Consider the following 18,538-nt stretch of genomic DNA (forward strand, 5'->3'; position numbering starts at 1 on the left):
AAAGTACACCTTTTTCGATTGTATTTCAAAGACGCCTGAGAGTTGGTGAAATTTTTCACCAAATTTGGGCGCTTTAGAATGTCATATTTGATTGATTGATTTGATACCATCCCCCTCCCCATCCTCCTGTCACCAACTCATGTGTACTTGTCAGTACAAATGAATAACAGTCGAGGTCATTAGAATTTTTCCACTTGTAGCACAGCAACTTAATGCATTTTGAACCACTCCCATGGGTTTGGTACACAGAAGCTGGCTGAGCCCAAGCATTGGTGACAATACTTTATAACTAATATCAAACTCAATGCATTTTGAACCATTCCCATAGGTTTGATACACAAGCCCAAGCATTGGTGACAATACTTTATATCTAATATCAAACTCAATGCATTTTGAACCATTCCCATAGGTTTGATACACAAGCCCAAGCATTGGTGACAATACTTTATAACTAATATCAAACTCAATGCATTTTGAACCATTCCCATAGGTTTGATACACAAGCCCAAGCATTGGTGACAATACTTTATATCTAATATCAAACTCAATGCATTTTGAACCATTCCCATAGGTTTGGTACACAAGCCCAAGCATTGGTGACAATACTTTATATCTAATATCAAACTCAATGCATTTTGAACCATTCCCATAGGTTTGGTACACAAGCCCAAGCATTGGTGACAATACTTTATATCTAATATCAAACTCAATTCATTTTGAACCATTCCCATGGGTTTGGTACACAAGCCCAAGCATTGGTTACAATACTTATCCAATATCAAATTCAATGCATTCTGAACCACGACAACAGATTTAGTACACAAAAGCAGGCAGAGCCCAGGCATTGGTGACAATACTTTTTCAATATCATCATACCACAAAAACAGCAAATAGGCTACCCATACTCACATTCTGGACTTGATCGCATCACATTTTTTCTTTATGGCAGTAATGAACTCCTTAATGCAGACTTTCTCTATGCAGTGCAAGATTTCGGCTGGGGTCACATAGAACTTCTCGTCATAGTTATCAGGCGGAAGGCAATTGAGGCGAATTTTGTACACACGGGATCGATCACTGAAAATGTATTCATATTTTCAGTTCATGTACCATGACAAAAACGTTTCTTTACTGCAGGACTGACTAAACAGCCAACCAAATGTTTCCTTCACAAAATGTACTCTAAAATGAATTTCAACACCTACTTCGACTGACACTCGGTTCTCATTTAAGTTTTTATCATTCGGATGACCGAATGATGAGAATCATGTGATCAATTTTGTGAGTTGATCAAAACAAACACTTACATTCTGCTCTTGATGCTCAAATATTCAGAAACTTCCATGTCTTCTAAGACCTGAAACAAAGGTTACATGTATGTGAAATAAGCAACCAAAAATATGTGACCCGTCACAGCAAAACCAAGCGCATGTCGCTCTGAGCTTGGTAGGTTGAGACGGACTGTTTGTTCATTTCTCTGTTGTCAGCCTTTTGTGAAATATGAGCAAATCAATTTCTTCCATTATCTCCTGGTGTCATTTAGGCTCATCTTCTGCGCGACATGCGCCTGGTTTTGCTGTGACGGGTCACATATATGAAAAAGCCATCAAAGTACCAACCTTAAAATTGTCTCACTTTTATACCTGTTTCATGGAGTCATAATGTACTCAACATTCTCATAATCCTTCTCAAAATAGCCAACTTTACAATCATAGTATAAGGATTTTATGCTTACATCTGCCAGGGTGACCTTTGTCAACTTCTTCTGAAGAGTATGAGCCTCCTTTTGACTGACATGTGGCAACACCGGTATCTCCATGGCCGGTGTTTTGATCGATGCGCTAGCTATCATGAGGATCTCCCGAAGACGAGGAATACCGAGCGTCACGTTCATTTCACCACGTCCAGCAAAGTGGAAAGTGTTCAGCGTCATCTGCGTACTCGGCTCGCCAATCGACTGAAAAAGAAATCGACATTTGAAGCCTTTTTTATGCCACTGATCTCCCTCTTGGAACCATACAGCACAAGTTATTCCCTGGTTTTGCCTGTAATTCTTTTAAAAACCTCTGTTAAAACTGGTCTTTTTTAAATGTTCAGTCTAAAAAAAACCCAAACGATTCTGGAGTGCAAGTACATTTGAGAAAAACATTATTGTTTGTTAAACTCAACAGGACAGTAATGTCCATAGAGGGCTTTAGACATATTTGGTTGCATATATTAACATTGTTGACAAAACTCTGTCACTGACCTGCGCAGCTAGGAGTCCAACCGCTTGTCCAGGCTCTGCTACCGATTGACTGATGCGGAGATTCAGAAGCGTTTGAAATCGGTCGGCATCCATGGTGCCTTTCGGATTATGCTTACTCTTTAACAACTGAAAGAGAGGAAATTTCATAAGGGTTTATCAAGAACAGCTCTTTTGGGGGGACTTGGTTGACAGGAGGTTGCAGGTGGAGAAGATTTTGGTCCCAAATGCAATTTGACCTCTGTATACAGAACATTTTAAGGACAGCACTTGTCAGTCCTAAGGATATTCTTAATAGATAGGTTCTACAGTACACAAAATAAGCAAATATATATTCGCAAAGACAGCAAATTCAGGCAGTTTACCTTGTCAGGATTTGACGTTATATAACTATCGATGATTCCATCAAGCCTGTCAGATATAGCACCAAAGTAACGATCTGGGCGAAACTTGGACAAAGTAGGCTCGAGTGTCTTCGAATCATCAATGTACCTGAAGAAAAGTATATACCGTAACAGAAAGGGTGCGTGCAAGAAGATGGCAACACTCGTTTTGAGAAAAATGGGTGTTTGCTTGCCCTTCCTCGGTTGCAAATCATCCATTGAAAATCTCAAGCATCGAGCATTGATGGCCTACGCTTTTGGGGGTAACGCAAGACTGGTACCACCAAGGCGTTGACAATGCTACACACCCACGAGCCGGGCCCTCTACCAAAGCATGGGGAAAGGCCAAATCATTGGGACAAAACAGTTATAGATCAGGATGGGTCTTGTGTGGGTTCAGAAACCAAGAAGACTATGTACCGCTGTTGAAATATTGAACATCAAATGATTGATACATGCAGCACACTAGCCAACTCACTTTTTTTTCTTCGATTCACCTAAATTCCTCCACGACTCAGCCAGGTCTAATGCCGACTGACATCTGCCATTGGAGCTGTCAGAGAAGTCTGGTTCCTCTCCTCTCTTTATACAATACTGCTGGAAGGGTTTTGCTGGATGCTTTCGGTTGTTCTTATGTTCTTTCTTTAGCTAAAGGAGAAAATGCTACAGTTATCAGACCAAGGATGACAATCTTGCAAAATGATGAAATAGCGACTACTGACTTCAAGATCTGATGTCAAAATTTACAAGAGAGACAAAAGGCGATCACAACTCCATGTATTTATTTACCTTTTTCCTATGCTGTATAGCAGATTCTGTGTCCAACTTCTTGTTGACCATTTGTATTTGTTCCTTGTCAAAAAGGCACTGCTCGTTTTGTATCAGGAATGGGAACTGCTTCTCATTCAAGAACTGAGTGGATGGCACATCGAGGCTGTCATTGCCATAACTGAACTGCAAAGTCAAAAATGAGGTTTGCTGTGAGAAAAAGTAAGGCAATATTTCTTCAATACACAGACAAAACCTGAACAAAACTCTTAAAATAACATTCCATACACAGAGAATGAACAGTTTCTGCTGAAAAATGAACACTACCTGGACTGCAATGGAACAGAAGACTTATGGAACTGCATGGAGATATGATTGGGTAAAAATTCCTCTACCTGTACTATGCTTCCGTCGCTGTCTCTGACCGTCAGATCATAAGCCACCTGTATACCCTCCAAATGTTTGATTATACACCTCTGCAGGTATCCACTTCGACTTGTCTTCACGGCAGTATCAATCAGACCCTGAAATAACAGAACAAGTATACTTGTCATGAAAACGTTGTGCTCATTCTCCTTGAAAACACCCAGGGCTGGTTAAATGACTGGTTGACTGAAATATGAACTTGACACGAGACAGTGAAAGGGTCAGAAGGATTTGGAAGGCTGGAATAAAGGCCAGTCTCTTTGATTTGAGACTAGAAACCACAGCTACTCCTCCTGACAATTGCACACTAACTGCAAGAAAATAGAAAATAAAATAAAGATTTGCTAACCTCTCTTCCTGCCATGCAATGAAAGAAGTACTCCTGCGGTCGGATACCTGTCAAGAAACGACCATCAACGAATCCGCCGGCTCTCGGTGTGACATCATACGGACGAAACGACGGCAGACCTCGCCCACTCATCATCAGAGGGGGACGGCGACCTTCCAACTCGATTTGTCCGAGCAAGCAGGAGATCTGCATGGTGTTGACCTAGGAAAGGAAGAGGCAAAGGTTTAGTGAAAATAGATCATCAGTACACCAACCAATTCATCTAGATGCTCAAGTTGCTATTTCAGTGGCACAACTTGAACCAATTTGTATGAATTCTAAAAGTGTTTGAGGCATGTATTTCGTGACGAAAATAGGGCATATCGGACTGGACAAATGGACTCTTGACAACTTACAGTTGAACCTTTCGCTCCTGACTGAACCATCAACTGCAGATTGTTCTTGGGAAACATCTTGTGGAGACCAGTCGGCATACAAGCTCTGGAAGATGTAGACATTATAAGTAATATAAGCATATAGGAGGTGGTACAATGTATGAATGACAGACAAACAGTCCTATTGCTGCCTTGATCAAGCAACACGTAAAATTAGGTTTGATGATAAACATTATTGCTCTTTAGGGCATACATGTAGGTGATTGGCAACACTTGTCACAATAAATAGGGAGAGAGACTTCCTTTGATTGGCAATTTCTATCAGTACCATGATGGACGCTTACCGAAAGTGTAGTACTATTTACGAAAACTTCTCAGTCTAGGTAAACATGGACTTACTTGGTGATCTGGTTCTGACACTCATCCGTGAATCCCTTCATGGCATGGTCAAGCTCCTTCAGTTCGGAGTCGTCCTTATTGAAGTGTGCCATGTGGTACCTCCTGACTATCAGCTCTCCATCACTGTCGTCGTCAAGCTTGAATGCTTTAGCTGAAGCAGCTGGACCAGACTGTGCTCCATCTTCCATCACCTTGCGCCTACTCTGATCTGCCTATTAAACAGAGTGATTTTTTGACCAGATTGAAGGAGAACAGGGTCAGTGCCATTTGCTAATGGTGGTTCAGTGGCCCCTGAATCACCGTTATTGTATGAAGTTTAGCCAAAGCTGCAGCAAAAATGTTTAATGCTGCCTACCTTCAGCTGAACTACAATTTGTCACTAAGGAGACGGCATCAAGGTGCACCATCTACTTCTCGAAAGAAGCCGGATAAGACTGTTAAATAATCTCACATAGATTCCTCATTTTCTGACAGAATTAGAAATCTTGATCACCGAATATAGCGTGATTATGCACCGAAATGACCAGGATTCTTTCTTGAATGTTACGTGTTAATGTTTTCCTACCTTTGGTGTACACAGAATATCTTCAACTCCTAAGGAGAACCCATGGTACTGCAGAAATATGGTGAAGACTCTTGCAAGAGCAGTTAGCAGTTTACCAGCTACTTGAGGGCCATAGAGCTGTAAAAGGAGTATTTAATGATTAGTAACCAAGTTGAGTTTGAATGTTACCTTCGCAGACAAATTCTGGCACCTTTTGGTCGAAATCAAAGACCCCGCATGCTGCGCTACATTTGGTATTAAAGCCCAGCTTAAAACACAAAGTGGCACTGACCATTCCAAGAACCCTTGACCTTCTGATGACAAGTCGGCTCTCTTGCACTTTGCCACTGTGCTTCATGATTCTGAGAAGAACTTGGTCCCTCCAAAACAATTCCGATTCTTCATTTGAAGAGGAGGTACAAATAAAACTGGATGCGATAAAAAGATCACATTTATAAAACGACATTCCTACCTCATAAAAGCAGTGAACTAAACTGTAGGGGGTGGCACCGTAATGAGCCTTGTCCAGGACACCGACAAGCAGCTCTCCCTGTCGAATAATCACTTCACTCTCGCTCATATCCAAGCCATTCAAGGGTGAACCACCTGCAGCCCAATTGCGACTTTTCCCTGTGTTCCAGCTCTGCAAAAATAGTAATGCAACGTCAAAGAAAATTTAGTGTTACTTCGCCGAGTGTGGACAGGTTCTTGATAAACGTTACCAAACTATTAGCCAAATGCTCCTTCTCTGACAAAGGCATCACCTATCTGTCGCATGCAAAGTATCAGACAATACCATCCTCAATCAAACGCAGAGTGATTTTATAGTTAAAGCCAACTTTGCACATGCAATACAATGCCCTTTTTGCACTGAAGTTGGTATCAAAGCAATCGATGCATCATCAAACACTGGTTGTACGAAATCCCTTAACAGGAGGTTGGTGTTGGAACTAACCTTGCCAGGGATTTTCGCCTTTCCGTCCAGATTTATCGCAGGTTTTCCATCGGGGATCAAGTTTAACAGAACTGTCGAAATGACCTGTTTTCCTGACCACAACGCTGATGGCTTAATGAGTGCAGGTCGCAGCGTCTTCACAGGATGCTGACTGTGCGTCAAAGTACTGTAGACAAGCTGCTGGTAGTCATGCCTGGAAAAAAGAATCGAACAATTGAGCAATTTGCTTCCTGCAAATGTGGACTTGGCGACCAAATGCCTCGACACATTCTACAGGATTGTTCCCTGTCGTAAACATGACAGGACTTTTGGCTGGAGCCAAATCTCTGAAAACCAAGCTGTGGGGAATGGTCGAAGACCGGCAGCAATCAACCAATTTTGTTGTGCTGCACAAGCTGAGGTTATGATGGTTACTTAAAATCTGAAAGCAGAAGAAGAATACGAAGAAGAATGGCAACTTACTTGCCGAAGAAACGTCCTCTCATGGTGAGTAGTACACCAGATATCATATGATCCTGAATGAGACCAGCAAGGGGTGTTCCATCCTTTGGCACGAGATACTGATAGTTGGTGCTCACTGGAGAGAAAGATGAAACTGGTTTGAGACGAGTTAAGTTACTGTAGCATCTGTCCTCAATGAAAATGATAATAAATTTTGCACCACTTTGACACTAGCGAGCGCCCCTACTTCAGAGATAGACAATCTTCCAGTTTGAGGCAAACGTTGAGATTCAACATGAATTTTACTTAACCAAATCTGCCAACGCTACAGGCCTGCACGACCACTGCCAAGAATCGAGACAATCATTTCTTACCTATGTGATATGCCTCAGCTCTACCCAATTCGTTCTGTGGGAAGTGAGCATTCATTTCATCACCATCAAAATCTGCATTGTATGCCTTACAGTTAGCATAGTGCAGACGTAGCGTCTTCTCACCGGTCAAAACTCGAGCCTACAAATTGAAGAATTCCACATTTTTCAGAACAATAGGAGGGCTTGCTGCCAAACAATAATCAAGATAACTGATTTTTGAGAAAAACACTTCAAACATTTACGATATGTGACCCACCACGACAAAATGAGTCGCATGTCGCACAGAAGATGAGCCTAAAATGACATCAGGACAAATTGGAAGAAACTGATGTACTCAGGTGTCACAAAAGGCAGACAAAAGTGAAATGAACAACCAGTCCGCCTCAACCTGCCAAGCTCGGAGCGACATGCGACTTGTTTCGTCATGGCGGGTCACATATATCAATCTGAAGAACCTGTTCACTGTACAGCCAGTTCACCCAGCTTTTACTGCGTGAGCATTGGTCTTCCATGTGGTTTATTTTTAGGTCAAGTGGATTTTACTAATGCTCTAATTCTGACCTGGCCTGGGCTTCGTCATCTAGTCGGAGTAAGCGGACGCACCAGTATGTATAGATAGATATAATCAGGACAATGCTTTACCTTGTGCGCCTGTATACTAGGCCTGTGTAGAGTAGGCTGTCTATTCATCAACAGCACATCACCGTTCTTCAAATGACGCAGTACCTGAAAACATTAACATCATGTCATGTCAGAAACATAGCATAAAATAGTCAACTTAATGACGTCAGCCAGAGAAAAATCTCTTTGGATCAAAATCTGAACCATTTCTCGTCTCAAATTTTGGATCTGGATCTGGCCTGGGCACTTTTTTAGCTGCACAAAATGTACATCATATCAACAGACAAGGTTCTAATTTCTTCTTCCAATCTTGGCCACCAGTTTCAGACTCTAGAGGGACACAAAAACATACCTTCTTGTGACCAAGAATGGGCCTCCCATCAGCTGACAACTTAGGTTTGAGTAACTGATTAGCGACTGCTTGTCGTCGAGTCAGACTATCTTTATGAAGCATCACTTTATTTCCATCTTCCTGAATTACGAAGACGGCGCTGAAAAAATATAACCCATTTGACGTTAAAAGTTTGTTGGAATCACCTCTAAATGAAAATATTGAAGCCGCAAAAAACCCATTACTGAAAACTTTGGAAGTACCAGAGGAAATGGTAGAACGAAATGCACAAGGTAAAAAAACCAAATGACAAAATCGAATCGCAACCACTGAGGAACATGCTGTTATCAGTACAAATGCTTTAAGGAGACCAATATACACCATTTGAACAGCGGCCTACATGAAAGTGAACAGGCCTCAATTTCACCTCAATTCATTGGAGAAATTAGAGTATGACCATCCATTATTATTTACAGTCAATGGGCAAGGAAAAGTAGAACATACCCAGGGTGCTTCTCGGGCCCATTGCAGACTGCTTCAGCGAGCTCCTGGACATTCCAAGGGGTGACCACCTCCGGATAAGTCAGCTTCTTGGCAAAGACATCAGGAATGCCCACTTCATCTGTGTTGATGTAGGGGTCAGGTGATATCACAGATCTGGCAGCAAAGTCGACACGTTTCCCCATCATATTCTTTCGAAAGAGTCCCTCCTTTTTCTCAAGAAGCTGAAGATAGAGAAATAAGAACAGATGAAAATAAATGATGCACATTTATACAGGTTTGTGGTACAAAACAATAATGAAATGGCCAGGGCCATTGTGCTCACCTCATGTGGAGGAAAGATGGATAAAGAGCATGGTATTGTGTCATGTAGTGTTAGGTTTGATGTAGGTCCAAGCAATTACAATTTCCCCAAAATGGCCAATTTACAGTACATTCGACCTCTGTGACCTTGAAAAGTAGGTCAAATCAAAGAAGACCCGGGTGACACATTGAATGGTTGTTAGAATTAGATGTACCTATGATATAAAATTGGTGCCAATCGGGCAAGTCATTACTAGGAATAATGGCATTTTGAAGAATTTAGGATTTGGCCCCCTCCCTGGAGGCCAAACGGCAAATCAGATCGCACCAAACTTCGGTACCTGAGATCACCTGACCAAGGGGTACATGTGTACTTAATTTGTGATCAATAGTCATTGCAGTTAAGAAACGTGCCATAGTTACGGCCTGACGGCGAATTTACACCATTTGACCTCTGTGACCTTGACAAGAAGGTCAAATTAAAAACCTGTGTGACATATACTGTATGGTGGTTAGATGTACCCATGATATCAAATTGGTGGCAATCAGGCAAGAAGTTAAGGAATAATCACATTTGTAAGGTTTTGGGATTTTGCCCCCTGGTGGTAAAGTGGTGAATCATATTGGACCAAACTTCGGTCCCTGAGATCACCTGACTAAGGGGTAAATGTGTACCAAATTTGGTATCAATAGTCATTGCAGTTAAGAAACGTGCCATCGTTACATCCTAACGGCCAATTTACACCATTTGACCTCTGTGACCTTGAAAAGGAGGTCAAATCAAAAACCCGGAGGATATATGATGCACCTTTGCTAGAAGTACCTACCATATTTTTTTCAAAATTTCCCGACTACTATTAAGGGAGATATTGCATATTTTCACTTTTAATGTTTGGCCCCCTGGTGGCCAAACGATGAAACGAATCGGACCGAAACTTGGTCTCCAAGGTGTCATTACATAAGGGTACATGTGTACCAAGTTTCAACTCAATAGCTCTAACAGTTACGAAACGTGCCCTGCTAACGGACGACGGACGACGACGGACGACGACGACGACGACGACGACGACGACGACGACGACGACGACGGACGACGGACGCCACGGTATGGGATAAGCTCACCTCTGCTAAGAGGTGAGCTAAAAACTAAAATCTTAAGTTTCAGATCAATCAATCAAATGGAGGAAAATCACTATAACCACGGATGAAAATTGATTCATTTTCACTTTTGCTCTAATTATTTTCCACACTGTTGGGTCTTTGTACTGGGCTATAACTCGACCTCTTCAACTTACCTGTTTTATTCCTGGCATAGCATCTTTGGAAAACTTGTCAAGGTCGCTGTCTACGATACAGTTGACCTGCGTCTGCAACCTGATCCAGGCGCTCTGAAGCTTCTCAGTGGAACTCCCTTTCTTTGGCGCATCAAGATCTGTCAATCCGTTCTCCAACTCCCCCTTGGCGCGTTGGGCTATGAGTTCCCGAAGAAGGATACTGCTCTGTAAAACTCTTGAGAGATTAGCCGTCTGTCGATTCTCATACTTCTTGTCACCCATTGAAGCAATCTAAAAGTAAAATGTTTATAAAAGTATTGAAGAAAGTGAAGAGATACAATTATCAGCCCCAGCAAGGTAAGATGGTACAATTAGAGCCTCTATGTGCATTAATGTGTACTGCCAGCTGTTTTTGTACACTGTAGAGGCTATTTGGACTGGGATTATAAGTGTACCACTTTACCTTACCAAATATCTAATGATTGCATTTACTCTAATACAGACTAGACTGTGTATCACTATCACAATGGTGAAGTCTGTACTAATGTAGGATTGATAATGTCACATGTTATGTACATGTGTCAAATGTCACTGGTCACAAGCATGTTCTTAAATGACAAAGACCAAAAACATGTCATGACATGACAGGTTGAAAATTGATGTGTGTGACGTCTATCCATGCGTCTATCTCTCTTTCTATTTCCTGGAGATTCATTTGAACATTTCAACCCTTCACAACTCCAGATCTCAGTGTCATAAGTACAAAACATTCACTTACTGGCCGGTACTTTGAAGCAGGCACAGGCACACAGTCGATGAAGAAGACATCCGTTGGGCACGCTCTCTGATGTGCTATCGCCTTCAGTGCACCAAACAAGTACTGCAATAAGGTGCTGTCGTGTTTCCAGACTAGTGCCAAATGTTCGCGAATTCGCACTGGTGTCAGATAAACCTGGCCAGTCAGTTCTGCATCCATGGAGTCCTTCAGCGAATCAATATCATCATCTTCTTCGGTCACTTCAGGGTCATCATCGCCCGCCCTGATTTGTTTGCGCCTGAACAAATTTAGAAAAATGTTCAAGATTTTCTTTCGGAATAATTTCAATCTTTGATAAACATTACAACATTAACCTTTGTTTCCTTTAAAATGCAACCCAAAACCTGTCAGGATGACTTTCTTTATCTTCTTTTTCTTCTTCATTACCAATCTCTTCCTTGATGAAATATACTTCTAACAGGTTCTCCTTGAATGTATATAAGCTACAAGTCTTGACTGCAACAAGTCTTCGAATACTTAAAAGGCCGAGCCTTCCTCTTTTGCGCATTCAGGGCAAAACCAGAAACAGCGTGACTTACTTTGCTTTCTTTGTTTCTTGTGATTGTCTGTACTGCTTTTGCTTCGTCTTGCTTACATCTGTACTGAAGAAAATTTTGCTCTGTTGGGCCGAGCGTAGCCGTCGGGCTGGTGCCTTGCAGTGGGGACAAGGGGTCGACTCTTTCATATGCTCTTTTGTAAACTCATTTATCATATCCTGCCTTAATTCTACGACATTCTTTGCCATGACATAGTTACCACGGACACTCTTGCCTGAATCTGAAAGCAGAACAAATACATTAGTCTTAAATTGTTTACTGATATTACGCTGGTTTTATGCACAGTTCTTAAACACCTTGGTTGCAGCATAGCTGCATGAAATTGAAATCTCACTGTTGCTGGTAGTAGTCTCACTAAACAATGCTCAGGTTAAGCTGTTATCGGCCCAAAATGATTTTGGCCTACAACTTCGCTCCACCCTTGCGACTTGAGACAGCCCATACATTCAGTTTGGTATCAATTCCTTGAACCGCATTTATCAACAGGCCTTTCGATTACATCATTTTCACACCGCTATACGGTGTAGGAAATTTGGCAAGTCCCCAAATTAGGCCCTGAAAAAATGTCCCCAAAATAGAAAAAATTTTTTTTTTTTTTTTTAAGGGGTAATTTGACCCCCTGAAGCGTTTTTTGACACCTTAAATGACCAAATCTCATCCTAAATGGCCTAATTTGATACTTTTCATTCTAAAATAATGAGTTTTCAGGTGCATGTGACAATGTCAGTCAATAAGGACGTCGATGTTCAGGCAAATTGGCACGACGAAATGTCCCCAAATTAAGCTAAAAAGAAAAAAAAACATGTCCCCAAAATAGGCTAAAAAAATACAGGGTGTAGAGGTCTCCATGTAATTGAAAGGCCTGATCAATGCGTCTTTAAAACTACATGTATCATTTAAGTCACTTTTACGTCGATGGAGGACAGAAGAGAGCCAATTCTGAATTGAACCTACATGTATATTCAGTTTGAATCCAATTGACTTACCCGCCATTGCACTTTCCAAATATTCTCTAAATTTAGCTATGATCAAATCATCCGGACATTTTTGGATTGCAGCAAGTTCCGACCCGATGTCTGCCACAGCCTGCAGATGATGAACAAGGCCTCGTTCCAACAACTTGAGGTTGGACGCAAGAAGCTCAACATTGAGAGTCTCTGCACGCACACGATGGCAGTGAAAACATGTCAACTTCAAAATCTGAAAACATCAGTATTGAAATTTCATGCCAGGGTCGTATCAAAGAAAGAATGATAAATAGTAGAGAAAAATAAAGTTGCCTGGACTGGGATTCGAACCACAGATCTTTGAATAGATCTGAAGGTCCTACATACAAGCATAGCATTTTGGTCATTGAGGAAGGGGGCAAAGCACTGAATAAAATTAATTAAGAGACCCAATGCAATGGCTTTTGAACAAGGCTAATAAGAAGTTGATAACTGTACTGAGTCATGTGACGAATCAAAAGAAATCACTGAGGAGTCGGCAATCTGTCCTTGCTCTGACAGTGACAGAAATTTCAGGGGAAGTTTTATAGATCTGAAATTAAAGGGCAAGGTCGAGCCTGACACTTACCCTGAGTAAGACCTTGAAGAGCACCGCGTTATAGACTGGTAGTGGCAGCACAATGTGGCCCATGTGACCAGGGCAGTGGAGAGAACTCTGGCCACAAGTACCACAAACATCATCTCTCTCAGTCGGACCTGAAAACAACCCGCATTTAGATAAGATACTTCCCCACTTGCCATAGACGTATTTAAAAAACATCCAGAATTCTGAAGGTATTTTCAGTGTTAGTGTAAAAAGGTGCTTTTTAGACAAGAAAACTAGTCTCGTGGTGTCTTCCAGTTCCAATACTGGTTACATGTATATCACTAGCAGGTACAAATCTTTGATCGAAATATCTGTAAATTAGGTTGGCAACATAACGAATTACGCTTTTATGTCTCATTCGAAGGGATGGACTGATTGAGTCATACAGAGTGAGATGCATCCGGTTTTGTTGTGTTGAGTCACAATTGTGGATGTTTACCAAAAACAGGATCATACAGTCCACCGGATGTTGCATGAGATAGATCATCAAACAGCTTCGGGTTGGTAATTTCGCGGACGCTCAACCGCTGGATATCTTCTGCACTATATATGGTGAATGAAATGCCACTGAGGACATTATGCTGGTTCTCCTTTCCAATAAACATATTTCTGAAAATTCGAGAAGTCACATTTAATAGTCAACAACAAAACAATTGAGAACTTTGGTCCCAGATATGCCAATGTTTGGTTTTCCACATAACTGACCAATCAGCTAACATAGCCAGCAAATCAAGTTGCGCACCTGATTATGCACGAATTAGGCCTAAGTACATCATTTGCTGGCTCCGTTAGCTGATGGGTCAGTTAAATGGGCAGCAGGGCTGCAATCTAGGATGTGAACTCGTTCTTTAAACAATTTTGGTATATAACGCTCAATGGCTTTTATTACAAAAATTTATTTTTGTGACGACCACACTCCACAGCACCCTCTAGCACCATCGCGTCATCATATGATATACCGCGCACTGGGTAACATCAGTTAGTCAAAATGCCATTACCGTAGCCTAGTATTCCAACGTTATAGTAGTAGCCAGAACACAAGTATGGGCGATTCTCTTTACAGCATAGGTCTAAACTTACAAAATCAAGACTTCTGCAACAGAGCTGGCGATAACTGATAAGTAAGAGACGGTATCAGGCTGTTTCGCTACATTGCCAGTTCGCTACAAGTCGTTTCGCTACATGTGGCGGTCGTTTCGCTACATGGTAGGTCGTTTCGCTACGGGTGGAGTCGTTTCGCTACACGATGGGTATGGTTGTTTCGCTACATGGAGGACGTTTCGCTACATGGGTGGAGTCGTTTCGCTACATGGATGTAGTCATTATTTTTACTCTATTTTACCCTACTATAATTCCCGGTGGTGACTACAAATTTATTATAGCACAGTTTGCCGGTAAAAAAACTTATACGGTTTGATGGCGCGCAAGGGGTTCTTGTCGTCCTGGCCTGGGTTAGGCCACATAAAAAAAAGAGTTGGTGATCGTCCCCGCCCGCCCCTACGAAAAACACCCGGCCCCATTTTTTGTTAAAATCCAAAAAAAGTTGGTATAATGTTCTCTGCTATAGGGTCAGAATTGCATGGTTGGAATCTCTATGAAATATCCCTGCTCAATAATAGAGTTTCTCTGTCTCACATGTCCTTTTGAATGGGTTTTTATCAAAATAAAAAATAAAACTATAAGGCACCAATTTCCTGCAAGGGCGAGGACTCTCGAGAATCGAATTTTTTTTATAGTTGGCCTAAAGGGTGTCTTAGTCAAACCATTCGACCTTTTCAATGAATAAACAGCCGAAATTAGTTGACGGTAATTTTTAATGTTGTACCCCTTTTTAAATTTCCTGTGTCTTAAGGTGCAAAAAGAGATTCATATCGTCCTTCCAAACATTCACTGCTTCTCTTCGTATACTTATTATTGATTGACAGGGGTCATTCAAACGCACTTCAACGCAGATTTGGAGGCCTTTGCAAGGCCTTCACGTTGGCTCGCTCGTCTCCACCCATGTAGCGAAACGTCCTCCATGTAGCGAAACGACCATACCCATCATGTAGCGAAACGACTCCACCCATGTAGCGAAACGACCTACCATGTAGCGAAACGACCGCCACATGTAGCGAAACGACTTGTAGCGAACTGGCAATGTAGCGAAACGACAGTAATTCGTAAGAGACGAGCCACACTGTCATCCGATAAACGAGCCCGCGAATTAACAAGCTTAACAAGCAATGTGATCCAATGTCGGACACTTCATAAAATAGCTTCAAAAAGCCAATTTTAAGTTTAAAAACCATAACTTCACAACTGACAGTTACATTTACCATTGCTTTTCCAACGGATCGTCGTTGATGACAAATGACTGCTCGTCCGATCGGAGAACTTCAGTAATCACTGTGGAGTTCTCTTCTTATTTACATTTAAAGGGCCCACATGGTTTAGGTGTCCGATCCCAACATTATCCTCTGATATGCACACGTGCTTCAATACGCAACAGTCCCGTAGTACCAGTCAACTACGCTCTCGCAGGTACGATCTCGTTGAGGGCGCCATGGTTACCGCGAGATGTAAACAACCTTGCTGCCATTTTCACAAGTTGGGTAGACTTTTTACTTTTTGAGATGACAACTGCTGCGGCTAGCGGGAAAGATCCCGTCAATTTCGTCCATCAAAATGCAATTTTATGTGAAACTATCGAAAAGGAAACGCGGCACCAGAAGTTATACACAAATTATAGTGTGAATCCATTCAGAAAAAGTGAGTTTCTGATGTTCATTCATTCATTCATCACACCGTCCATGGCATAATCAATCACTTTCTTACATTAGCCTAGGCCCTACACTTACACATAGGCCTATCCATGAATCATCAGAATGATGCATGATGAATGTTTGCATGGCAAATGGAGGGCTGACTATAGGCCGCAGGACCTTAGGGGGGAGGGGTCACTCCCCAAGGCCAAGATGGGGTACGCATGATGGAGACTTTAAATGATTATAAAGCTGATTTTGCTGGCAGGCGTCGGCATGCCATTTAGGCCATGATTTTCCAGATACGCCGGTACCACCTAATAGAGTCGACCAACAAACTTTACAATAGATCTTCACAGTCAATGACTAAGATGGCCATGAAGATCTAGGATGGCTTTTTGTTGGTCCGACCTACCGGTGTAGGCCTGGCAAAGGGTCTATTGCAGGAGGTAGCAGATTCGCCTTCCATGCAGACAGACATTAAGACACAGACAAGGTTTATTTGGTAATTCCATGGGCTTTCACAGGGAAAGCTCCCAGGAGTAGAGGAGGCTTTTGACTACTCGTGTGGGCCCAACATGTAGACATAAATAACAGCACCCTTTGTCCAGGCTGCCAAAACCAAAAAACTAATCTGCATCCAGATTTAAAGATTTTAAGCATGTATGTAAGCTTCTGATTTCCATTTCCAGTGCACACAATCACTGGGAAGCCTAACTCCACCCATGACACAGAAGACGGAGAAGAAGAAGATGGTAAGTTAAAGCAAGAAAACTAGTACCGGCAATGCAATGCATAGGCTCACACAGTTTGCATTGGAATTGTGAATATTGAGCAAAAGCAGCAATAGAAGATCAAGGAAGGAATTACAATTTGCCATTTGCTTTACTACAGAAATCTTACAGTGATTTACAGTTGAGTTGCATTTCCTCCTTTCAGATCATTTTCTAAAAGTAATCCGCCGAGCAAGACAAGAGCCTGTTAAAAAATTTACCACACCTCAGACAGAGGCTCAAGAAATTGGATGGATATCAACGGCTTTGGTAAGGTTATCAATCAAAACTAAAGAAAATAACAGCGATGCAAAAAGGAAAAACGCATGCCCACTGGGAAACATCTTTTAGGTAAAAGACCAAGCTCAAACAACCTTGGTTGATTGAATGTCCTCTCTTGTTAACATTTTCTTATGTAATTTCTCCTTTCACTTTCAGATTGATACAGACAGATCTGATAGACGACTAAATCATCCAAGACAAAACACAGCTATCACAAAATACATGGATGCTGCATGGAGATACAAGGAACAAACAGAAAATCTAAACTAAAATACTCCTCAATCTTAGTTATATCATGGACAATTTTTCAGTCATACAAAAATTGAAATCAGTGTTGATCTGAAAGAAATGCTGTACTTTGCAGATTCTTTCAGGAGCTAAACTTGCCTGTGATTGTTTTATTGATGTTTTTTGTCACAATCCGTCCATGACTGCAGTTTTTGAGTTCCACTAAGATCACATCTCTCAATCTCATGTCTCTATTATTATGAGTTTATTTTGTATAAGTGAGCACTAAGACAGAATCTTTATGATCATTTCAAGTTGAGTTAAACAAAAACCACTGTTTTCACATCAATATTGAACAGTGTCTTGGTTTTATGTTTAAATGAGGCACAGTAAACTAGTTTTAAATAATATCCAGTGGTCCCTAGTTTTTGGGCTGTTGTGTTAAAGAAGGTGCAGCAAACCAGTCTGTTGACAGCTTGACGAAAGTTAGGCAGAATCACGTGGTTGAGGAGAGCATGATATCTGAATTGCTCGATGCGGGATTTGAGTTGCACAAAGATATTCACAGATGATTTAACACAACATTCAGTCAATGGTATGGCAAGCGTTTTGCCTTTGGGATCTTGTTAGAGTGGCTTCATGTCTGGATTTGGTTTCAAGTGTACAATGTACTTTGTGGACAACTGGGTGTGTGAGGGGGATGATATTGTGTTTGGGAAAGACCACAAGGAAGCAACTGTCTTGGGAAAGACTTCCGTACTTGTAATTGTACATACTTTGATGTGTGATGTGAGTAACTTTGCATAACATCATCAATAAACACTTCGTAACATATTTTCTTCTTTTTGCTTTTTGCTAGTTGTGACAGATAAGAACAGTCTTAAAAATCAGCTCAGTGACCTGATATCGCTTGACCAGAGGAGCTCACCCTGGCAAGAAATTGTTCAATAGGCTTCTTGTGTAAAGCATAGTCCTGTTTGTTTGACATTGGTCTCGGTTTCTGGTCTGTGACGTGCCTAGACAGCCACGAAGACTATCTCAACCAGGGGGACCATACAAGTCCTACTGTCACAATCGGTATATATTTAGCCCGAGATGTCTCGATGACCAACAGACACCAAGACAAACTGTCACAACCAGAGGGAGGGGGATGCACGTCCTCATGTTGGCCTACAGACACCAATATGTTGGTTGTGACCAGTTCCACAGAGATGACAGTGATGGTTTGCTATGGTCTCACAATCTCCAAGCTGATG

The 18,538-nt window shown here is 41.6% G+C and overlaps 2 protein-coding genes across 2 annotated transcripts in view; one reads left to right on the top strand and one right to left on the bottom strand.

Annotated features, from left to right (window-relative positions):
• LOC135486566 (DNA-directed RNA polymerase I subunit RPA1-like) overlaps nucleotides 1-15,703 on the bottom strand; it is a 41,097-nt gene extending 25,394 nt beyond the window's left edge. Inside the window, exons 1-26 of the mRNA XM_064769441.1 lie at nucleotides 15,574-15,703; nucleotides 13,695-13,864; nucleotides 13,238-13,365; nucleotides 12,649-12,862; nucleotides 11,645-11,882; nucleotides 11,067-11,343; nucleotides 10,310-10,579; nucleotides 8,715-8,935; nucleotides 8,232-8,370; nucleotides 7,901-7,984; nucleotides 7,259-7,397; nucleotides 6,906-7,020; nucleotides 6,444-6,636; nucleotides 5,961-6,131; nucleotides 5,510-5,626; nucleotides 4,945-5,156; nucleotides 4,567-4,651; nucleotides 4,172-4,372; nucleotides 3,792-3,920; nucleotides 3,418-3,582; nucleotides 3,107-3,276; nucleotides 2,611-2,737; nucleotides 2,249-2,374; nucleotides 1,736-1,957; nucleotides 1,308-1,357; nucleotides 910-1,077 (exon numbers count right to left, since the gene is read on the bottom strand). Coding sequence (XP_064625511.1) covers nucleotides 910-1,077; nucleotides 1,308-1,357; nucleotides 1,736-1,957; nucleotides 2,249-2,374; nucleotides 2,611-2,737; nucleotides 3,107-3,276; nucleotides 3,418-3,582; nucleotides 3,792-3,920; nucleotides 4,172-4,372; nucleotides 4,567-4,651; nucleotides 4,945-5,156; nucleotides 5,510-5,626; nucleotides 5,961-6,131; nucleotides 6,444-6,636; nucleotides 6,906-7,020; nucleotides 7,259-7,397; nucleotides 7,901-7,984; nucleotides 8,232-8,370; nucleotides 8,715-8,935; nucleotides 10,310-10,579; nucleotides 11,067-11,343; nucleotides 11,645-11,882; nucleotides 12,649-12,862; nucleotides 13,238-13,365; nucleotides 13,695-13,860 — 4,127 coding nt within the window. The 5' untranslated portion in view covers nucleotides 13,861-13,864; nucleotides 15,574-15,703. The remainder of the gene's footprint in view (nucleotides 1-909; nucleotides 1,078-1,307; nucleotides 1,358-1,735; nucleotides 1,958-2,248; nucleotides 2,375-2,610; nucleotides 2,738-3,106; nucleotides 3,277-3,417; nucleotides 3,583-3,791; nucleotides 3,921-4,171; nucleotides 4,373-4,566; nucleotides 4,652-4,944; nucleotides 5,157-5,509; nucleotides 5,627-5,960; nucleotides 6,132-6,443; nucleotides 6,637-6,905; nucleotides 7,021-7,258; nucleotides 7,398-7,900; nucleotides 7,985-8,231; nucleotides 8,371-8,714; nucleotides 8,936-10,309; nucleotides 10,580-11,066; nucleotides 11,344-11,644; nucleotides 11,883-12,648; nucleotides 12,863-13,237; nucleotides 13,366-13,694; nucleotides 13,865-15,573) is intronic.
• Nucleotides 15,704-15,817: 114 nt separating this feature from the next.
• LOC135486440 (cilia- and flagella-associated protein 144-like) lies at nucleotides 15,818-18,116 on the top strand. The gene is made up of 4 exons (XM_064769224.1): nucleotides 15,818-16,006; nucleotides 16,692-16,754; nucleotides 16,939-17,042; nucleotides 17,211-18,116. The coding sequence occupies exons 1-4, from the start codon at nucleotides 15,871-15,873 to the stop codon at nucleotides 17,322-17,324; spliced, it is 417 nt and encodes a 138-aa protein (XP_064625294.1). The 5' UTR covers nucleotides 15,818-15,870; the 3' UTR covers nucleotides 17,325-18,116.
• The last annotated feature ends 422 nt before the right edge of the window (nucleotides 18,117-18,538 follow it).

This window comes from Lineus longissimus, chromosome 4 (genome assembly GCF_910592395.1).
Source record: "Lineus longissimus chromosome 4, tnLinLong1.2, whole genome shotgun sequence".
Classification (NCBI taxonomy): Eukaryota; Metazoa; Nemertea; class Pilidiophora; order Heteronemertea; family Lineidae; genus Lineus; species Lineus longissimus.